The sequence below is a fragment of the Saccopteryx bilineata genome, chromosome X (assembly GCF_036850765.1).
Source record: "Saccopteryx bilineata isolate mSacBil1 chromosome X, mSacBil1_pri_phased_curated, whole genome shotgun sequence".
NCBI lineage: Eukaryota > Metazoa > Chordata > Mammalia > Chiroptera > Emballonuridae > Saccopteryx > Saccopteryx bilineata.
In genome coordinates, this window is record NC_089502.1 from 141,848,953 (window position 1) to 141,869,049 (window position 20,097).

The 20,097-nt window shown below is 37.3% G+C and overlaps 1 protein-coding gene across 1 annotated transcript in view; it reads left to right on the plus strand.

The window, feature by feature from the left end:
• The window catches only part of LOC136316767 (lysine-specific demethylase 6A-like), a 318,159-nt gene that overhangs the window by 227,716 nt on the left and 70,346 nt on the right, over positions 1-20,097 (plus strand). The window contains 1 exon segment of the mRNA XM_066248929.1: positions 17,493-18,265. Coding sequence (XP_066105026.1) covers positions 17,493-18,265 — 773 coding nt within the window.

The window sequence follows — 20,097 nt, forward strand, 5'->3', positions numbered from 1 at the left end:
AAGTGTGCTATTTCATTTTCAATTCTTGTATTGAGTTCTTCACCTTTGTTTTTAAAGTTTCAGTGACCTTGGTGAAGTATTCATTTTGTTCATTAATTTATTTTCTGAGCTCATTAAGTTGCCTATTGGTGTTTTCTTATATCTTGTTTAGTATTTTTAGAATTTCTGTTTTGAATTGTTTCCTGTAAGTGCAACGTTTTCATGTGATTGAGAGTGCTTTCTGGAAATTTTTCATTTTTTTTCTGAACTGTGTCTGTTTCTTCAGTAGTCATGGTATTGGTTTTCTTCTGCTTTGATTACATTTGAGTGGTATTGTCAGGAAATAAACAAGAAAACTACAAAAAATAAAGAAAATAAAAAATAAAACAGTAGAGAAAAACCACATGAAAATAAAGAAGAAAGACTAGAAACAATAATCAAAAACAAAACACCTACACACAAATTTTAAAAATAAAATATAAATTAAAGGGGGAAAAGTGAAAAGTGGGTGGCATTGCACTTCTAAGAGGTTTTTCTGTCTTTTTCCAGTAGGTTGTGCCAGATTACAAGTTTTAGCTTTATGAAAAATTCCTAGGCTGATTTCTGCCGAGAAACTGTAGTCTTGATGGATGGAGTATGCTTTAAGGGTTTTAGGGTTTTAATAATTTGATCTCAGGCCTCCAGGGGCTCATTTCTATGTTTCAGCAGACTGGGGAACTAGACACAGAGCTACTCTGTTCTTCATGGGAGAGTGTGGTCCTGGAGAACTAGCTGTGGGGACTGTCTCTGCCACTCTCCATACCACAAGGTGAGGGAGGTGGGATCTTGGAGACTGAGGAGGAGTAGCACTTTCTTTTTCTTTGTCTCTATGCCAAGTGTGGACTGCCTGCAGACTATGGAAACAATGGCTCTTACCCCTCATTCTACTACCGCTTTTGTTTAGTATTTCCCCCTCTGCCCCTCAGTCCACTCTTGCCAACAGGAGTCACTCTGGGCTTCTCCCCTCACCAGAGCCCTTACAGACAAAAATTTCCCATTTCTCTCCTATTCAGAGCTGACTGCAAGTGCATCTTATGTTTTGATCCCCCTTCTCAACCCTCCCACCTTTAGTTGATTGGGTGCACAGATCTTTTACGCATGCTTGTGAGCCCAGCTGTGGTTCCTTTGCTGAGTTATAGCTGTCAATTTGTTGAAATTTCAAGGCAAAAGATCAAGGGAATTTTTCATGCCACCATTTCTCTGATATCCTGTTTTTCAGTAGTAAATGATTGTTTCCTTAGTTTCTTATTCTGACAGTTAATGGTGTATAAAAGTGCCACTGACTTCTGAATATTAATTTGTATCCTGCTACTTTCCAAATTCATTTTTTAGGTCTAATAATTATTTGATGGTGTCTTTAGGGTACAATTTTATGTAATCAGTAAATAATGACAGTTTTATTTCTTCCTATACAATTTGGATGCTTTTTATTTCTGCTTTCTGTCTAATTGCGGTGACTAGCACTTCTAGTACTATGTTGAATAATAATGGGAAAAAGGGACACCCCTCTTGTGTTCCTGATCATAAGGGCAAGACTTTTAGTTTGTGTTTATTGAGAATGATATTGGCTATGGGTTTTTTATATATGGCCTTTATTATGTTAAGGTATGTTTCCTCTGTTCCCACTTTACTGAGGTATTTTATTATAAATGGATACTGTGTTTTATCAAATGCTTTTTCTGCATTTACTGACATAACCATGTGATCTATATCCTTCATTTTTTTTATGTGATGAATCATGTTTATTGGCTTGTGAATATTGTACCGGGCTGTGTTTCTGGAATAAATTCCACTTGACCCTGGTGTATGACCCTGGTGTATTTCTGGATCTAGTTTGCTAAAATTTTGTAGAGGATTTAAGCATTTATATTCATCAGGGAATATTGGCTTATATTTTTCTTTCTTTGTTGTGTCCTGGAATTAGGATAATACTTGCCTCTTAAATCTTGTTTGGATCTCTTTCCTTCCTTTGAAATTTTTAGAATAGTTTGAGAGGGATGGGTGTTAATTCTTCTTCGAATGTCTGTAAAATTTATCTGTAAAGCTATTGGGTCCAGGACTTTTGTTTGCTGGGAGTTTTTTGGCTACTGATTAAGTTTTATTACTTATTCTCACTCTTTTCAAGTTTTTTGTCTTCCAGATTCAGTTTTGGAAAATTTTATGTTTCTAGGAATTTATATATTTTATCCAGGTTATCCAATGTGTGGCATATGGTCGTTCATAATATTTTCTCACAGTCATTTGTATTTCTGTGTTATCACTTGTTATTTCATCTCTTTCTTTCTGACTTTATTTATTTGAGTCCTCTCTTTTTAAAATGTCACTGATTTGAGAGATAGAAAGGTGGAGAGAAAGAGAGAGAATTCATAGTTCCACTTAATTCCATCTAGTTGTGCATTTATTGTTTGATTCTGGTATGTGCCCTGACCAGGGATTTAACTCACCACCTCATTGTACCAGATGGCACTATATCTTGTGAACTACGTGGCCAGGGTCTCTTGTTTAGTCTTAATAAGTCTGTTTAACGTTTCATCAATCCTGTTTGTCTTTGCAGAGAACCAGCTCTTGATTTCATTGATGTTTTGTAGTTTGTATTTTAGTCTCTGTGTCATTTATTTTTGTTCATATCTGTATTATTTTTTCTCTTATACTGTTTATTTTCTTATAGTTGGGTTTTAGGAGTTTTTTGTATACTTTGGGTGAGTTTCTGATCATATATACTTTCATAAAGATTGAATTCCGGTCTCCTTTTCTCATTCTCTGAAAGTATTTCACTCATTAGAAAATTTTAATTTTAATAAAGTCAAGTTTGCCATTTGTTTCATTCAAGATTGTTCCTTGGAAGTTGTATCTAAAATGTCCTCTCCATTCCTTTGTTATCTAGATTTTCCTGTAAACTTCTAGGAGTTTTCATACTTTCGCATTTTACATTTAAGTCTATGATGTACTTTAACTTTCGTGAAGATGTCAACGTCTCTATCAAGTTTCATTTTTTTGGAATGTGGATACCGCATTATTTGTTGAAAAGATCACCTCACTTTATATTACATTACCTTTTTATCACAGATCAGTAAAATATATATATATGTGGTTCTCTTTCTGGGCTCTGTATTTTGTTCCATTACTGAATTTGTCAGTTGCTTTGCCCATACCTGATTTTCTTAAGTTAATAATTTTTTTGTATTTTTTGTATTTTTCTGAAGTTGGAAATGGGGAGGCAGTCAGACAGATTCCAGCATGCGCCCGACCGGGATCCACCTGGCATGCCCACCAGGGGGCGATGCTCTGCCCATCTGGGGCATTGCTCTGTTGCAACCAGAACCATTCTAGCGCCGGAGGCAGAGGCCAAGGAGCCATCCCTAGTGCTCGGGCCAACTTTGCTCCAGTGGAGCCTTGGATGCGGGAGGGGAAGAGAGAGACAGAGAGGAAGGAGAGGGGGAGGGGTGGAGAAGCAGATAGGTGCCTCTCCAGTGTGCCAGGAATCGAACCTGGGACTCCTGCACGCCAGGCCAACGCTCTACCACTGAGCCAACCAGCCAGGGCTGATAATTTTTATTTTTTAAGTGAGAGGAGGGGAGATAGTGAGACAGACTGCAGCATGCACCCAGACTGGGATCTATCTGGCAACCCCCATTTGCGGCCAATGCTCAAATAAACCCAGCTATCCTCAATGCCTGAGGCTGCTCTCAAACCAGTCAAGCCACTGGCTGCAGGAGGGGGAGAGGAAGAGACGCCAACGGTCACTTCTCTTGTGTGCTCTGATCAGGAATCAAACCCATGATTCTACATGCTGGGCTGACCCTGTATCCACTGAGCCAACTGGCCAGTGGCCTAATGTAACTTTATACTAAGTTTTAGAAATAAAGTCATGCCAGTTTTCCAAGTTTATTATTTCCCCTTGAAATTTTGGTGGCTTGTTTTTGTTTGTTTAGTAGAGGAGGGGAGGCAGAGACAGACTCCCATATGCACCCTGACCGGGTTCCACCCAGCAAGCCCACTAGGGAGCAATGCTCTGCCCATCTGGGGCTCTTGTTCTGTTGCAGCCGGAGCCATTTTTTAGCATATGAGGCCGAGGCCATGGAGCCATCCATAGCACTCTGGGCCAGCTCGCTTTAATCAAACTATAGATGCAAGAGGAGAGGAGGAGAGAGAGAGAGAGAGAAGCAAGTGGGAGAAGGATGGAGAAGCAGATGGGCGCTTCTCCTATGTGCCCTGACTGGGAATCAAACCCAGGACTTCCACACACTGGGCCAGTGCTCTAGCACTGAGCCAACTGGTGCCTTGGTGGCTCTTTTCCATACCAAAATGAACTTGAGAATCACTTTGCCAACATACATAAAAACAACGCCTTTTTTATGTGTAAATTTGTTGTGTCTTAGAAATAGAGTACTGCCTCATAAAACAAGGTTGGAAATCTTTCCTCTTCTTGAATTTTTTGGAAAAGCTTGAGAAGGCTAGGTGTCACTTCTTTGAATATTTGGTAGGTAATATTAGCCTGTGAAGCCATTCAGTCCAGGACTTTTGTTTGTTGGTAGCCTGTGAAATATTGAGTATTCCTACCAATGAACATGGAATATATCTCTACTATTTAGCTTCTGGTTATGATGGATGACATTGATTAATTTTCTGATTTGAACCAGCCTTTCATACCTAGAATAAGTGATACTTGCCCATGGTATATAATTCTTTTTATACATAGCTGGATTTGCTTTTGCATTTATGTTGATGAGTTATATTGGTTTCTATTTTTTTTGTAATGTCTTGTCAATTTAATTTAGGCCTTGCCGTAATCGTTATCCTGTCCTCATTGTATAGTTATGAGATATTACCTCCTCTGTTTCTGTAATAGATTTTAGAGCATTGGCATAATTTCTTTCTGCAAGGTTTGGTGGAATTCACTAGAGAATTCCTGGATATTTGGTGCTTTCTCTATGACAGGTTATTGTTACTGACTCAGTTCATAGGGTTATTCAGATTATTTTTTTCTCTCAATGTTGTTTTCTGTAGATTGTGTTTTTAAAGGAATTGGTCAGTTGCATGCAGGTCAGCTAAACTGTGGAGATAGAGTTGTTTGTAGCATTCCTGTATTAACTTTTAATGACTGTAGGATTTGTAATGATGTCCATCCCATATTCTATCTCTGTAATTAGCAATTTATGTCTTGTGCTTGTTTTTATCCCCCTCAGGTAGCCTGGTGTGGATTTTATTGCTCTTTTCTAAAAACCAGCTTTTTGTTTCATTTTTCTCTATTGACTTTCTGTTTTGATTATCATTGATTTTTGTTTTTATTCTGATACTTTTCTTCTGGTTACATTGGATTAAATTTCCTTTTCTTTCCTAGAGCATAAACTTAGATGACTGATTTAGGAGACTCTTTTGTTGTTACTAGTACGTGTATCATGTTTGCTGTTAATGTCATGCCAAGTGTTGGTTTCGATTCATTTCACAACTTTTAGTACGTTATTTAATTTTTAAGATGGCTAGCGTGGCTGAGTAGTATAAGTTGAGAATGAATAAACAAATAGTTTTACAGGTTCTAAGTAAAAAGAGATAGCCAGTTTCCTTTTTAATTTTATACATTCTTTTAGATAATAAATTTTACTTTGAGTGAATGGAACAACTGTATGAGATATTTGAAAGGATCAATGATACAGTTTAGTTGTTCCTCCCTAAAGTTTACTGAGATATGTAATTTATATACAATTAAATTCATCTATTTAAAGTTCATAATTTAGTACCTGGCCTGTTTTCTCAGTGGATAGAGCATTGGTCCGATTGGATATCTCGGGGTATATTCCTGGTTAGGGCACAGAGGAGAAGCAACCATCTACTTCTCCTCCCGTCCTCCCCCCTCTTCTCTCTTTCTTCCCCTCCTGTAGCCAGTGGCTCAGTTGGTCTGAGCCTTGGCCTCAGGCACTGAGAATAGCCTTTGTTGGTGCAAGCTGTCAGCCTCAGGCATTAGAAATAGCTCAGTTGATTTGAGCACTGGCACCAGATTGGGGATTGTCAGGTGGAACCCAGTCAGGATGCATGTGGGAGTCTGTCTCCCCTCTTCTCACTTAAAAAAAAATTAAATATAAAAGAAAGTTTGTAATATATTTTGTAAGTGTATTCTGTAGTGTATTTACTTCTACAACCCTGTTTTTGTACATTTAACCTTTGAACTATATCAGTTTGAATTGTGCCAGGTTCATTTGATCACAGATGTTCTTCAATTGACGTGTTCAGTTTAATTGACTGGTTGACCCAGGCTGTTGAAACCAGAGTTGTTCAGTAGTCAAGTGGCAGTTGGGAGTCCGCATAGGCCAATTGCAAACCTAAGTTATACTTGGATTTTCAATTGCACAGGGTCAATACCACCAACCACCCATGTTGTTCGAAGGTTAATATTCATCTGTGACCTGGGAATTTTTGTAATCAGATGCAATCAGTACTCACTTCTCTCCATGTACTAGGAAATCATTAATTTGCTTGAGGTCTTTAATGTTTACTATTAAATGCATTGAATTATCCTTATTTTTTTCTTTATTATTTATTGCATTATAGATGGGTATATTACCTTAATTTTAATTTATTACTTTAGAAATATTTCTGGAGCCCTGACTGGATAGCTTGGTTGATTAAAGCATCAGTCTGCAGTGTAGAAATATTTGTTTTTTTCTTTTGTTATTATAAATACTATCAGTAGTGCTATTGTGAACATTTGTATAAAAATCTGTGAATATTTTTATTTCTGTATCTAGGATTCTTGTATCTGTTAGTGGAGTTGATGTTGTGCCATAAATGTTAAACATTTTGAGAATCATTCCAACTCTTAATTCATTGAATTTTACATTCCTACCAGCAGCATTTGAGATTCCACTTATTCTGTGTAATTTCCAACACCTCATATTGACAAGTCCTTGATTCTAGACATGTTCATAATATGCCTAATTTATATTTTTATAGTAACATAATTTTTACATGATTATTTGTCATTTTGTATTTAGATTTTTTCTTCTTCTAATGATGTTTTTTCTTCTAAAGTTTTTTCTATATTCTGAATACAAGTTATATTTGATATGTGGGTGTTGCCAGTATTTCTTCTTTTCTCTAACTCATGGACCTGGGTTTTAAAGAGCATTTTATGAATTTGACTCAAAGGCAAGAGAAGTGAAGGCAAAAATTAATGAATGGGACTACATCAGACTAAGAAGTTTTTGCTCAGCAAGAGAAACTGATAACAAAATAAACAGACAGCCAACTAAATGGGAAATGATATTTTCGAACAACTACTCAGATAAGGGCCTAATATCCAAAGTATACAAAGAACTCATAAAACTCAACAACAAACAAACAAACAAGTCCAATAAATAAATGGGAAGAAGACATGAACAGACACTTCTCCCAGGAGGAAATACAAATGGCCAACAGATATATGAAAAGATGCTCATCTTCTTTAGTTATTAGAGAAATGCAAATCAAAACTTCAATGAGATACCACCTCACACCTGTTAGATTAGCTATTATTAACAAGACAGGTAATAGCAAATGTTGGAGAGGCTGTGGAGAAAAAGGAACCCTCGTACACTGTTGGTGGGAATGTAAAGTAGTATAACCATTATGAAAGAAAGTATAGTGGTTCCTCAAAAAACTGAAAATAGAACTACCTTATGACCCAGCAACCCCTCTGCTGGGTATATACTCCCAAAACTCAGAAACATTGATACGTAAAGGCACATGCAGCCCCATGTTCATTGCAGCATTGTTCACAGTGGCCAGGACATGGAAACAACCAAAAAGCCCGTCAATAGATGACTAGATAAAGAAAATGTGGCACATATACACTATGGAATACTACTCAGCCATGAGAAATGATGACATCAGATCATTTACAGCAAAATGGTGGGATCTTGATAATATAATACGAAGTGAAATAAGTAAATCAGAGAAAACCAGGAACTGCATTATTCCATACGTAGGTGGGATATAAAAGCAAGACTAAGAGACATTGATAAGAGTGTGGTGGTTATGGGGGGGTGGGGAGAGAGGAGAGGGAAAGGGAGGGGGAGGGGCACAAAGAAAACTAGATAGAAGGTGACAGAGGACAATCTGACTTTGGGTGATGGGTATGCAACATAGTTGAATGACAAGATAACCTGGACATGTTTTCTTTGAATATATGTACCCTGATTTATTGATGTCACCCCATTAAAAAATAAAATCATATAAAAATTATTAAAAAGTTTTTGTTCTTATATAAAAACTGTTGCTAGAGCTAAGGTTAGAAGGATTTTGTTTATTTTCTTTTTTTTTTTTAAAGATTTTATTCATTATAGAGAGGGGGGAGAGAGAGAGAGAAGGAGGGAGGAGCAGGAAGCATCAACTCCCATATGTGCCTTGACCAGGCAAGCCCAGGGTTTTGAACCGGCAACCTCAGCGTTTCCAAGTTGACACTTTATCCACTGTGCCACCACAGGTTAGGCCTTGTTTATTTTCTTACAGAAGTATTACTCTTTTATTTTTACACTTTTAGTTCTCTAGTTTCAGTCACTTTTGTAGGTATTTTTTCTTCAGGATGTCATGTTTTTCATATACATATGCACTTGTTTCAACAAGGTTTATAGAACCCTTTTTTTTTTCATTGAAATGGGGAGACGGGGAGAGAAAGAGAGAGAAAAGCATCAAGATATTGTTCCACTTAGGGCCCTGGCCAGTTGGCTCAGTGGTAGAATGTTGGCCTGACGTGCAGAAGTCCCGGATTCGATTCCCAGCCAGGGCACACAGGAGAAGCGCCCATCTGCTTCTCCACCCCTCCCCCTCTCCTTCCTCTCTGTCTCTCTCTTCCCCTCCTGCAGCGAGCCTCCATTGGAGCAAAGATGGCCCGGGCACTGGGGATGGCTCTTTGGCCTCTGCCCCAGGTGCTAGAGTGGCTCTGGTTGCAACAGAGGACACCCGGGAGGGGCAGAGCATCGCCCCCTGGTGGGCAGAGCCCGGGTGGATCCCGGTGGGGCGCATGTGGGAGTCGGTCTGACTGTCTCTCCCCGTTTCCAGCTTCAGAAAAAGAAAAAAAAAAAAAGATATTGTTCCACTTAGTAGTTCCATCTATAAAGTTGTGCACTTGTTGATTGCTTCTTCTAAACCAGCTCTGACCTAAGGATTGAAACCATGACCTTGATATACCAGAGCAATGCTTTGTGACCACCAAGCCAGGACCTCTCAAAAACTTGTTTTTATACCCTTTTAGCTTATTAAAATAATTCAAGTTTTTAGATATATTTTTGAAGTATTTTATTATACTAGTCGATATATATTTTTTCAGTAAGTCTATATTGTTTTATCACTGTGATTTTATACGATGTTAATATATAAAGCTAAATTATACAGCTTAAACAATTTAATTATATTCAAAGTTGATTTGATTACAATATGCTTTTTGTATCTTTGTATAATTGTTCATTTCAGCTTGATTTTGTACCAGAATTGCCTTTGGCATTTGGTGTTACTTCTTTTTAAGGAAAATCATTTTGGTGGCCTTTTGTGATATTTATATTTTTCAAAACCATGAATGTAGTGTATTATCCATTAACTTAGTTCTTTTAATTTCAGTTTGTTTTAGGTAGTTATCATTAGATATGTGTTCTGAATTTATTTGCAGGTTGTTTCTTGTCAGATTATAGAAACATTGATTTATGACTTCAGACTTGACTCACTTATTTTGTGATAGTGTTATGTATTTGGTTTTGTTGCAAGATTGTGGATTTCTTTTTTTTAAATTTATTTATTTATTTTTACAGTGACAGAGAGAGAGACAGATAGGGACAGACAGACAGGAACGAAGAGAGATGAGAAGCATCAATCATCAGTTTTTCATTGCGTCACCTTAGTTGTTCATTGATTGCTCTCTCATATGTGCCTTGACCATGGGCCTTCAGCAGACCGAGTAACCCCTTGCTTGAGGTGAGCCTTGCTTAAACCAGATGAGCCCACCCTCAAGCTGGCAACCTTGGGTCTCGAACCTGGGTCCGCCATATCCCACTCCGATGCTCTATCCACTGCGCCACTGCCTGGTCAGGCGATTGTGGATTTCTTAAATAAAGACTTTTTTTTACTACTTTCCCAAACTTTATGTCTTTAATTTCTTGCCTTATTACATAGCTCAGGAACCGCTGGTACGTTCTTTAGTGTAAGTGCTAATGACAAATATCCTTGAATTGATCTTGTTGCTTTGGTAAAGCATTTTGTGTTTAAACATTAAATATGTTATTTCTAAGTTTGATAATTGCCCTTTGTAGTTATCAGGGAGTTGATGTTGGATTTTGTCACATTTTTCCCTGTGTCCATTCAGATGTTTAGATGTGGTTTGTCTCTATGCTCATAATATGGTTATATTACATTTATTTCTAAGTGTAATGAATGCATTACAGTGATTACATTGTTTAGATGTTAAACTTGCTTTTATTTCTGGAATAAACCCTCATGATCATGGTGCATAAATATTGCTTAATTTGATTTGCTTGTATTTTGTAGGTGATATTTGCCTATGTGTTCAAGAGGGATATTAATTAGTCTATGGTATTTTTGTTTTCTGGCTTTGGTATTAGAGTAATACTGGCCTACCAAAATGAGTTGATAATATTCCTACATTTCCTAAAGAGGTTTCCCTAAGATTAGTATGGTTTCTGCTACAAAATGATTTAGGATCTGTGGTGATGTCAACTCTTTTCTTCTTGATATGGTAAATTTTACTTTTATTTTCTTTTTATATACTTAATTTTTAAAAATTTGTTTTGTTAATTTTTTAAAGACAAGTTTTGTTTTGTCCTGCTTTGGATGGGGGTTTGTTTTTTGTTTGTTTGTTTTCTGTTTTTTAATTTCATTGATTCTTCTTTCAATATATAGTCTTTTGTTGTGGTTATATTCAATTTTATATCTTCCTAGATTCATAATGTGGTAGCTCACTTTATCTTAAACATTTCTTTTTTGACAATGTTTTTAAAATTGTAAATAAAGTAAGAATTGTTTTAAACATAAAGTTTTATATGTTAAGTTTTGTTTTTCATCAGATTTTCTTATTTATGTTGTGATTTTCTAAATTGACCTATGGGATATTTAGAATTCCATTGTTTATTTCCCAAAATTTGGGTTCATATCAGCTATTACTGTTTTTCATATCTGATGTAGTTCCATTTAAACATGGTTTGTTTGATTTTAATATTTATATTCTTATTGAGGCTTGTTTTTGCTCCTTGTTCGTGGTATATTGGAGACAATATTTCATGTAAACTGTGAAGAATATATATTCTGTCATGTTTAGTGGAATGTACTTTTACATGACAGGTTATATTGGTTTATAGTGTTACTAAATTATTTTATATGATTGCCAATTCTTTGACTTATCTTTCTATCATTGACAGTGGGCTTTTAAAATTTGCAACTGTTATCAAATTATATATTTCTTTTTCACATCTGTTATGTTTTGCTTCATATACCTTAGAGTCTCTTATGTGGTGCATATTTAGTTGCAGTTTTTAAGATATATATTTGCTCTAATAATACTATCAATTGAGAAATTTTTGTTTTTCTAATTTTCAATTTTTTTTGAACTGTGCTCTTTGATATTATTATTTTTTTTTTAATTTTTTTATTTTTTTTTTTGCATTTTTCTGAAGCTGGAAACGGGGAGAGACAGTCAGACAGACTCCTGCATGCGCCCGACCGGGATCCACCCGGCACGCCCACCAGGGGCGATGCTCTGCCCACCAGGGGGCGATGCTCTGCCCATCCTGGGTGTCGCCATGTTGCGACCCTCCTGGGTGTCGCCATGTTGCGACCAGAGCCACTCTAGCGCCTGGGGCAGAGGTCACAGAGCCATCCCCAGCGCCCGGGCCATCTTTGCTCCAATGGAGCCTTGGCTGCGGGAGGGGAAGAGAGAGACAGAGAGGAAGGCGCGGCGGAGGGGTGGAGAAGCAAATGGGCGCTTCTCCCATGTGCCCTGGCCGGGAATCAAACCCGGGTCCTCCGCACGCTAGGCCGACGCTCTACCGCTGAGCCAACCGGCCAGGGCTGTACTGTGCTCTTTGATATTAATATTATCCTCTATTTGGTACTGTTCACAGAGGACATCATTTGTGATTGTTTTTCTTTCAACAATTTTGAAGATAATTGTCTCCTGCATATAACAGTTGAATCTTTATGTTTTTGAGTAGTCTGACAAGGTTTGCTTATATCAATATAAAGAATATTCAGCCTGACCTGTGGTGGTGCAGTGGATAAAGCGTCGACCTGGAAATGCTGAGGTCGCCGGATCGAAACCCTGGGCTTGCCTGGTCAAGGCACATATGGGAGTTGATGCTTCCAGCTCCTCCCCCCTGTCTCTCTCTCCTCTCTCTCTGTCTCTCTCTCTCTCCTCTCTACAAATAAATAAATAAATTTTAAAAAAAACCTTAAAAAAAAAAAGAATATTCAGTCCATTTGTATTTAATACAATTTTTAATCTGGTTATTTCTATTTTTTCCTTTGTTTTTTATCTATGTTTGTGGTGTGTTCTGTTCTGCCATATTTACTGCTTTTTGTTGTGTTTGGCTAATACAAATTTGTGTAACTTTGAATTCCTTAGGTATATAATAAAGTGACCTTCATCTATTTTCTTTCATGTATTATTTATATATTTATAAACCCAATAATCAGTGTTATAATTGCTTTAAACATTTATTTGTTTGGAAAATTTACATATATATTTGTACACACACACGCAACACACACTCATATATACACACACAATTTTTACATTTAAATATCTAAAATTTCTCCACTGGTTTGTTTCTTCTTCTAGACCTAAGTTATTTTGTCGTTTTCTTTCACTTAAATTATATGTTAGTATACTTTTATATATATTAGTATTGTTATTGGTGCATTTTCATGTTAGCTAGTACTTTATAAAATGTCTTTATTTTCACTTTCAAAGTACAGTTTCACTTTACTTAAGAGTTCTGTTTTGGAATTTAATTTCTCATTAGTACTTTCAAAATCTCATTCCACATACCTGGATTCCAGTTTTTATTAACTGTCTTGTTTATTATATCACTTTTATTAAAAATGTGATTTGTTGATTTCTTTGCTGCTTTTGGGTTTTCTTATGGTAGCATGTAGCCGTTTTATTATCATGTCAGTATATAGTAGTTTGTTTTGTGTATATTACACTGCTCACAAAAATTAGGGAATCAGGGAACATGCCTTTTGTATAGTGCAATTTCACCAATGAAATAAATGTTGGTTTTGCATCTCATTTGCATAATCAAACAACTTTGACTTGTTTGCTTTTCTGATGTTCTTGTTTAGTAAAAAAATCAAATGCTTTCATTTTTAATTGCTTCATATTTGAAATGTCCCCTAGTTTTTGTGACCAGTATATTTAGGGTTTCCTTAACTTCTTGAAATTACAAATTTGATGAAGTGTTTCTTCAATATCAGAAGTGTTTTTCTTTGATTTCTTCAAATACAGTTTTTGAAGGTCTGTCCTTTTATGTTCAGCAATTTCTTATCAGCTACTAATCATTTAAATCAGTATTGTATTTCATCTTTTTTTTATTTTTTTTATGTATTATAGCTGATCTATTTTCTTTTTTATGAACTTACCATATTTTTTTGCTCCGTAAGACACAGCTGACCATAAGATACACCTAGGGTTTTTGTTTTTTTTGTTTTTTTCAGAGACAGAGAGTCAGAGAGAGGGACAAACAGACAGGAACGGAGAGAGATGAGAAGCATCAATCATTAGTTTTTCATTGCGATACCTTAGTTGTTCATTGATTGCTTTCTCATATGTGCCTTGACCGTGAGCCTTCAGCAGACCGAGTAACCCCTTGCTGGGTCCAAGCTGGTGAGCTATATTTTGCTCAAACCAGATGAGCCCGCGCTCAAGCTGGCGACCTTGGGGTCTTGAACCTGGGTTCTCCGCATCCCAGTCCAACGCTCTATCTACTGTACCACCACCTGGTCAGGCCACACCTACGGTTTTAAGGAGGTAAAAAAGAAAAAATATATTCTGAGCCAAATGGTGTGTTAAAATATTTAATGAAATACTGTATTTTTCACTCTATAGGACACACAGGGCATTTTCCCCTCCACTTTTGGAGGAAAACACATGCGTCTTATGGAGCAAAAAATACAGTAATATTTTTCACCTTACTAACTGGCCAGTTGAGGATTCTCACCTTAAGTTGGAAGCCACTGTTTTTGTTTTTATATTAGTTTTAATTTTAAACTGGGTTTTCTTTTCTGTCTATAGTATGTTGGTGGTCATCTTATTATTAGGGCTAAAATTGTTTTAATCTATCTGGCTGCCTACTGAGTATTGGCTATAAAACTGAGAGTCTTACTTTTGGTTTTACTCAACCCTTTAAAAAATTATGAACTCAAAATACTTTTATGTGTAGCCAAGAACGTTATAAAATTGTTGGTTTTTCATCTGGTTGCTTATTTTCTAATTGTTTAATCTCAACTTAATTTTGATGATGAATGAATTTTTTATTTGCTTACTCACAGTCTGTTTTTTAATAGTTTCAGTGTTGATTACATTATAATATTCACCTTTTTTTCCTTTACATTGCATCTCTTTGAACTTTTCATTTGTGTCAAGATAATTTGATTGAAAACATTGTTGATGGTGTTTTAATGATAAAAATGTGTCAGAGGCATGCTAGCACATATTAATTAGGTGATTAAACTGACTCTAGGGTTTATATAATTTGTGAGTTCAGTTTTTATTGCTTTACAGGTTTTATGGATGAATTTTATTTCACATAAAACAAACACACTTTTAGCCTGTTATTAAATTATCACATTTAGAAAGCAGCAACTCTAAAATTTTCTGCATGGTCCTGAGGTTCCAGTTAATATTGAGTTTGAAGTTAGAAGTATAATAGTGTAGTCCTTGGTGGATAACTCAGTTGTCTGTAGCTTCCACCTAATGTGCCCAGACTGGAGGCTCTTTCCCTGGTTCAGCAAGTGCAAGAATCAGCCAATGCATGCACAAATGGGTGGAATGACAGGTTAATGTTTCTCATCTCTCTCTTTCAAGTCAATAAATCAAAAAAAATTTTAAATATGTTATTATGTACTTATGTATATTTCTAAATTCTGAGATGTCAGTAGCTTTCATGTCCTGTTAGAATGAATTCTTTGGAAGTTGTTACATAATTTTTTTTTTCCTGAAGCTGTAAAGGGGGAGAGACAGTCAGACAGACTCTCGCATGCGCCCCACCGGGATCCACCTGCACACCCACCAGGGGGCGACGCTCTGCCCACCAGGGGGCGATGCTCTGCCCCTCTGGGGCATCGCTCTGTTGCAACCAGAGCCACTCCAGCGCCTGGGGCAGAGGCCAAGGAGCCATCCCCAGCGCCCGGGCCATCCCTGCTCCAATGGAGCCTTGGCTGTGGGAGGGGAAGAGAGAGACAGAGAGGAAGGAGAGGGGGAGGGGTGGAGAAGCAGATGGGCGCTTCTCCTGTGTGCCCTGGCCGGGAATCGAACCCGGGACTTCTGCATGCCAGGCCGACGCTCTACCACTGAGCCAACTGGCCAGGGCCGTTACATAATTATTTTAATAGTCTTTTTTTTTTCCTTTTACACAGAGACAGAGAGTCAGAAAGAGGGATAGATAGGGACAGACAGGAACGGAGAGAGATGAGAAGCATCAATCATCAATTTTTCATTGCGACACCTTAGTTGTTCAGTGATTGCCTTCGCATATGTGCCTTGACTGTGGGGCTACAGCAGACCAAGTAACCCCTTGCTCGAGCCAGTGACCCTAGGCTCAAGCTGGTGAACTTTGCTCAAACCAGATGATCCTGCGCTCAAGCTGGTGAACTTGGGGTCTCGAACCTGGGTCCTTCCACATCCCAGTCCGACACTGTATCTACTGCACCACCGCCTGGTCAGGCTGTTCCTTTTTTTTTTTAAGTGGCAGGAGGGGTAGTAGAGAGACAGACTTCCACACGTGCCCCAGCTGGGATCCAACCAGCAGTCCTATCTGGGACTACAGCTTCAATCAACTGAGCTGTATTTAGTGCCTGAGGTTGATACACTTGTTTTAGTTGAGCCATGGGCTTCTGGTGAGGTAGGAGGAGAGAAGTAGATGGTTGCTTCTCTTGTGTGCTTTGACTGGGAATCAAACCCAAGACATTTGTATGCCAGGCTGATGCTCTGTACACTGAGCCTCCAGCCAGTGCCTAGTCCCATATTACTTAAATCATGTTGATAAATAAGTTTATTAATTACTCAGCCAATAAATTAAAATGAGCATCTTTTTAGAGCAACTTATAAGACCAAGCACAGATTTCAGGTAAAACTTAATTCACTGTATATTTTTATTCCGTGAAAGAGTTTTTTCTGTGTCCAAAACTTGTACTATATTTTATTTATTTTTATTTTATTAAGTGAGAGGAAGGGAATTAGACTCCCACATTCTTCCCAACCACCTGGCAACCCCCATCTAGGGGTGGTGCTCCAATCAACCAAGCTATCCTCAATGCCTGAGTCTGACTCTAGGACCAACCAAGCTATTCTCAGTGCACCTGGGCTGACACTAGAACCACTCAGCCACTGGCTGTAGGAGGGGAAGAAAAAGCGAAAAAAGGAGAGAAAGGAAGGGGAAGCAAAGCAGATGCTCAGGTCACTTCTAATGTGTGCCCTAACTGGATATTGAACTGAGATGTCCTCATGGTGGGCCAACAGTTTATCTACTGATCCAACTGGCCAGGGACCAAAACTTTTATTAATTTGATAAACTATCACATCAGAATTCTTGAGAGGTATCAAAATATATTTTTAATTATGTGAATTTGGGAAAAAGTGCTATTTTCTTTTAAGTCATGCATGAGGACACTACTAGAATGTCTTTGTGGGCTATGGGGGAATATGATAGAAGAGTACAAATTTAAATGTTATTCCTTGAAATACTTTTATCAACAGTTTTACCTCTTTGATTGGAGATAACTGCTAGGTTTACATGAAAGTTTCACTGATAATTTTAAATGTTTAATAAATACATTTTCTGTATTAAACTTATATACTGTAGATTAATGACTTATTTTATTTAGTGTTTATAGCTTTAATTGGTAATGATTATATATATTTTTATATATAAATTTACTGATAAATTTTTGTAAAGATGAAATTGTATTCATCAGAATTGAACAGCACAGAAATCTCAAAACCTTGTGTGGGGAAATAATATACCACACTAATACGTAGAATCAAGCAGCCAAGAATTTTCCCTAAAGATACTAGCTAGTTTAATCACTTGGTAATGGGATCTTTCAAAAATAATTTTAAGGATTTGGTATAAATTATGTTCCAATTTTAATTGTCTATTTTTGGTATTTTGACTTTTATTTAAGGTTTTTAGTCTTCTGTATTCTTAGTTTGCATAATAATAAAGTTGAACAAAATGTTTTAAATTTTTTATTTCTATCATCTCTTTTCTTTTTTTTAGGGGCTTCACAAAGGTCAGAGATCAAATTTGTCAGAAGCTAATGATGAACAACTTCCATTTTCCTCTGGGCCTGTCCAGTATCTCCAGCCAGCTAGCACTGGTATTAAGAAACAGACTGCACATCAAACTCTGCCTAGCAACTCATTAACACACGGAGTTCCTCTCAATCACCTCTCTTCTCATATTGCTACCTCAGTTGGACAACAAGATATTGCCTTTACCAAAGATAGCAAACCTTCAGGAAATAGATCTTTGGTGTCTGAAACAAGTAGGCATGCTGGAGATACACCTAGTAGCTGTGTTGTTGTCCAGGGACTTTCTAATCATGTTGAGCAGTTGACAGCAGAACCTGTTTGCAGTCCTAACAGTGGAAATTGTACATCACCAAATTTATTAATATCAGACAGTCCTCAGATCCCTACCTCATTGTTTGGAAAAGCCACTGACAATGTGGATACTGGAGCCTGTGACAAAGCCAGTAATATTCATCCAACTGTTCATACAAAGACTAATTCTGTTACCTTTTCATCCTCTTCAGTCATTTGTACCACAACACCTTCAAAATCTACTGAGCAGAAAGCTGCACACAGTGTTACCAGCCTTACCAGCACTCAAAGTAGATTACAAACAATGAATAGAGAAGGAATAGAGAATTTACAGATCTCTAAAAGAGCTGACGTGTTGATTATTAACCACAAATCTAGTCCTCAAATTATTCCATCCATGTGTGTGTCCATATACTCAAGTTCCACAGAAGTTCTGAAGGCATGCAGGTTAGTATTGGAAATTTTTTCACAAAGTGAAAATTGTTGATTATTGTCCAGATCAGAAAATTGAAATAATATGTTGAGATTATAAAAAATAGAAATGATTAATACATAAAAACTGATGTAATATTTTGTCTAAAATAACAGTTTTATATGAAATTTAGTTATGTTTCAATATCAGTGTATCAGCATTTTTTGGAGGTTTAACAAAAATTTGGATATTTTATTCATATATATTATAAAAAGAAGATAGAGATAAAAAAACTATAATATTACAACTTTTCAGAGATTATCATTATATATGTGTATACATGTATGAATATTTATATTTATATCCCCATAGACATTTGCTGTATTTAAACATATGCTTAGGTATTTTCTTTTTTTTTTTTTTTTCCTGAAGCTGGAAACAGGGAGAGACAGTCAGACAGACTCCCGCATGCGCCGGACCGGGATCCACCCGGCACGCCCACCAGGGGCGACGCTCTGCCCACCAGGGGGCGATGCTCTGCCCATCCTGGGCGTTGCCATGTCGCGACCAGAGCCATTCTAGCACCTGAGGCAGAGGCCATAGAGCCATCCCCAGCGCCCGGGCCATCTTTGCTCCAATGGAGCCTTGGCTGCGGGAGGGGAAGAGAGAGACAGAGAGGAAAGCCCGGTGGAGGGGTGGAGAAGAAAATGGGCGCTTCTCCTGTGTGCCCTGGCCGGGAATCGAACCCGGGTCCTCCGCACGCTAGGCCAACGCTCTACCACTGAGCCAACCGGCCAGGGCCTGGGTATTTTCAACCAAAATAAAAACATGCTGTAACTTTATATTTGTTTGTAATTTCACTTTTTCTAGATCAGATTTCAAATAGTATAATACAATCCATATTTAAATGTTTTAATTGTTCAAAAATAGCTTCTTTAACTTCTTTTTTTTAATTCAGTGAGAGGCAGGAAGGCAGATAGACCCCTGCATGCGCCCTCACTGGGACCCACCAAGAGTTCCCTTAGAGGGTAATGCTCTGCCTGTGGGAGCCACTATTCATCAACCAAGCTATTTTAGTGCCTGAGGCAAGCCATGGAGCCATCCTCAGTGCTCACGGCCAACTTTGCTCCAGTCATTTGAGCCATGACCAAAGAAGAGAATAGAAAGAGAACATTAGGGGAGAGGAGTAGAAAAGCAGATGATTGCTCCTTCTGTGTTCCCTGACCAGGAATCAAACCCAGAACTTTCACACACTGGGTGAACACTTACCACTGAGCCAACTGCCCAGGGCCTAATTTCTTATTTTAAACCAGAAGCTGCTGTGCATTCCATTTCATTTTTTTATATCTAGTTCAGATGTCCCTCATTTTATTATATTTTCTATTTTATTTTTTAGAGTTCACAATATTATTTTGTATTAGTTTCTGGAGTATAGCATAGTTATTAGATAATCATATACTTTTCAAACCGTTTTCTCCATTATTGCCAGTACCCACCTGGCATCATTCATAATTACAATATTATAGCCTATATTCTCTAGGCTGTATTTTATTTACATCCCTATAACTATTTTGTAATTTGTATGTTTTTCTTTCTTCTTTTCTTTTAATTAAATTAGTGTCACTCTAGGTTTCAAGTATATATTTCTATGATACATGATCTATCTGTTGCATTTTCAGTCCACTGCCCAAAATCAAGGCATCTTCTGTCATCATATATTTGGACACCTTTACACTTTACATCACTCCACCCCTGCCCTCTGATAACCACTGCAGTATTGTATGTATTTATGAGTTTCAGTTTTATATATCAGATATAAGTGAAATTATATGGTTCTTAGCTTTTCCTGAGTGACTTATTTTCCTTA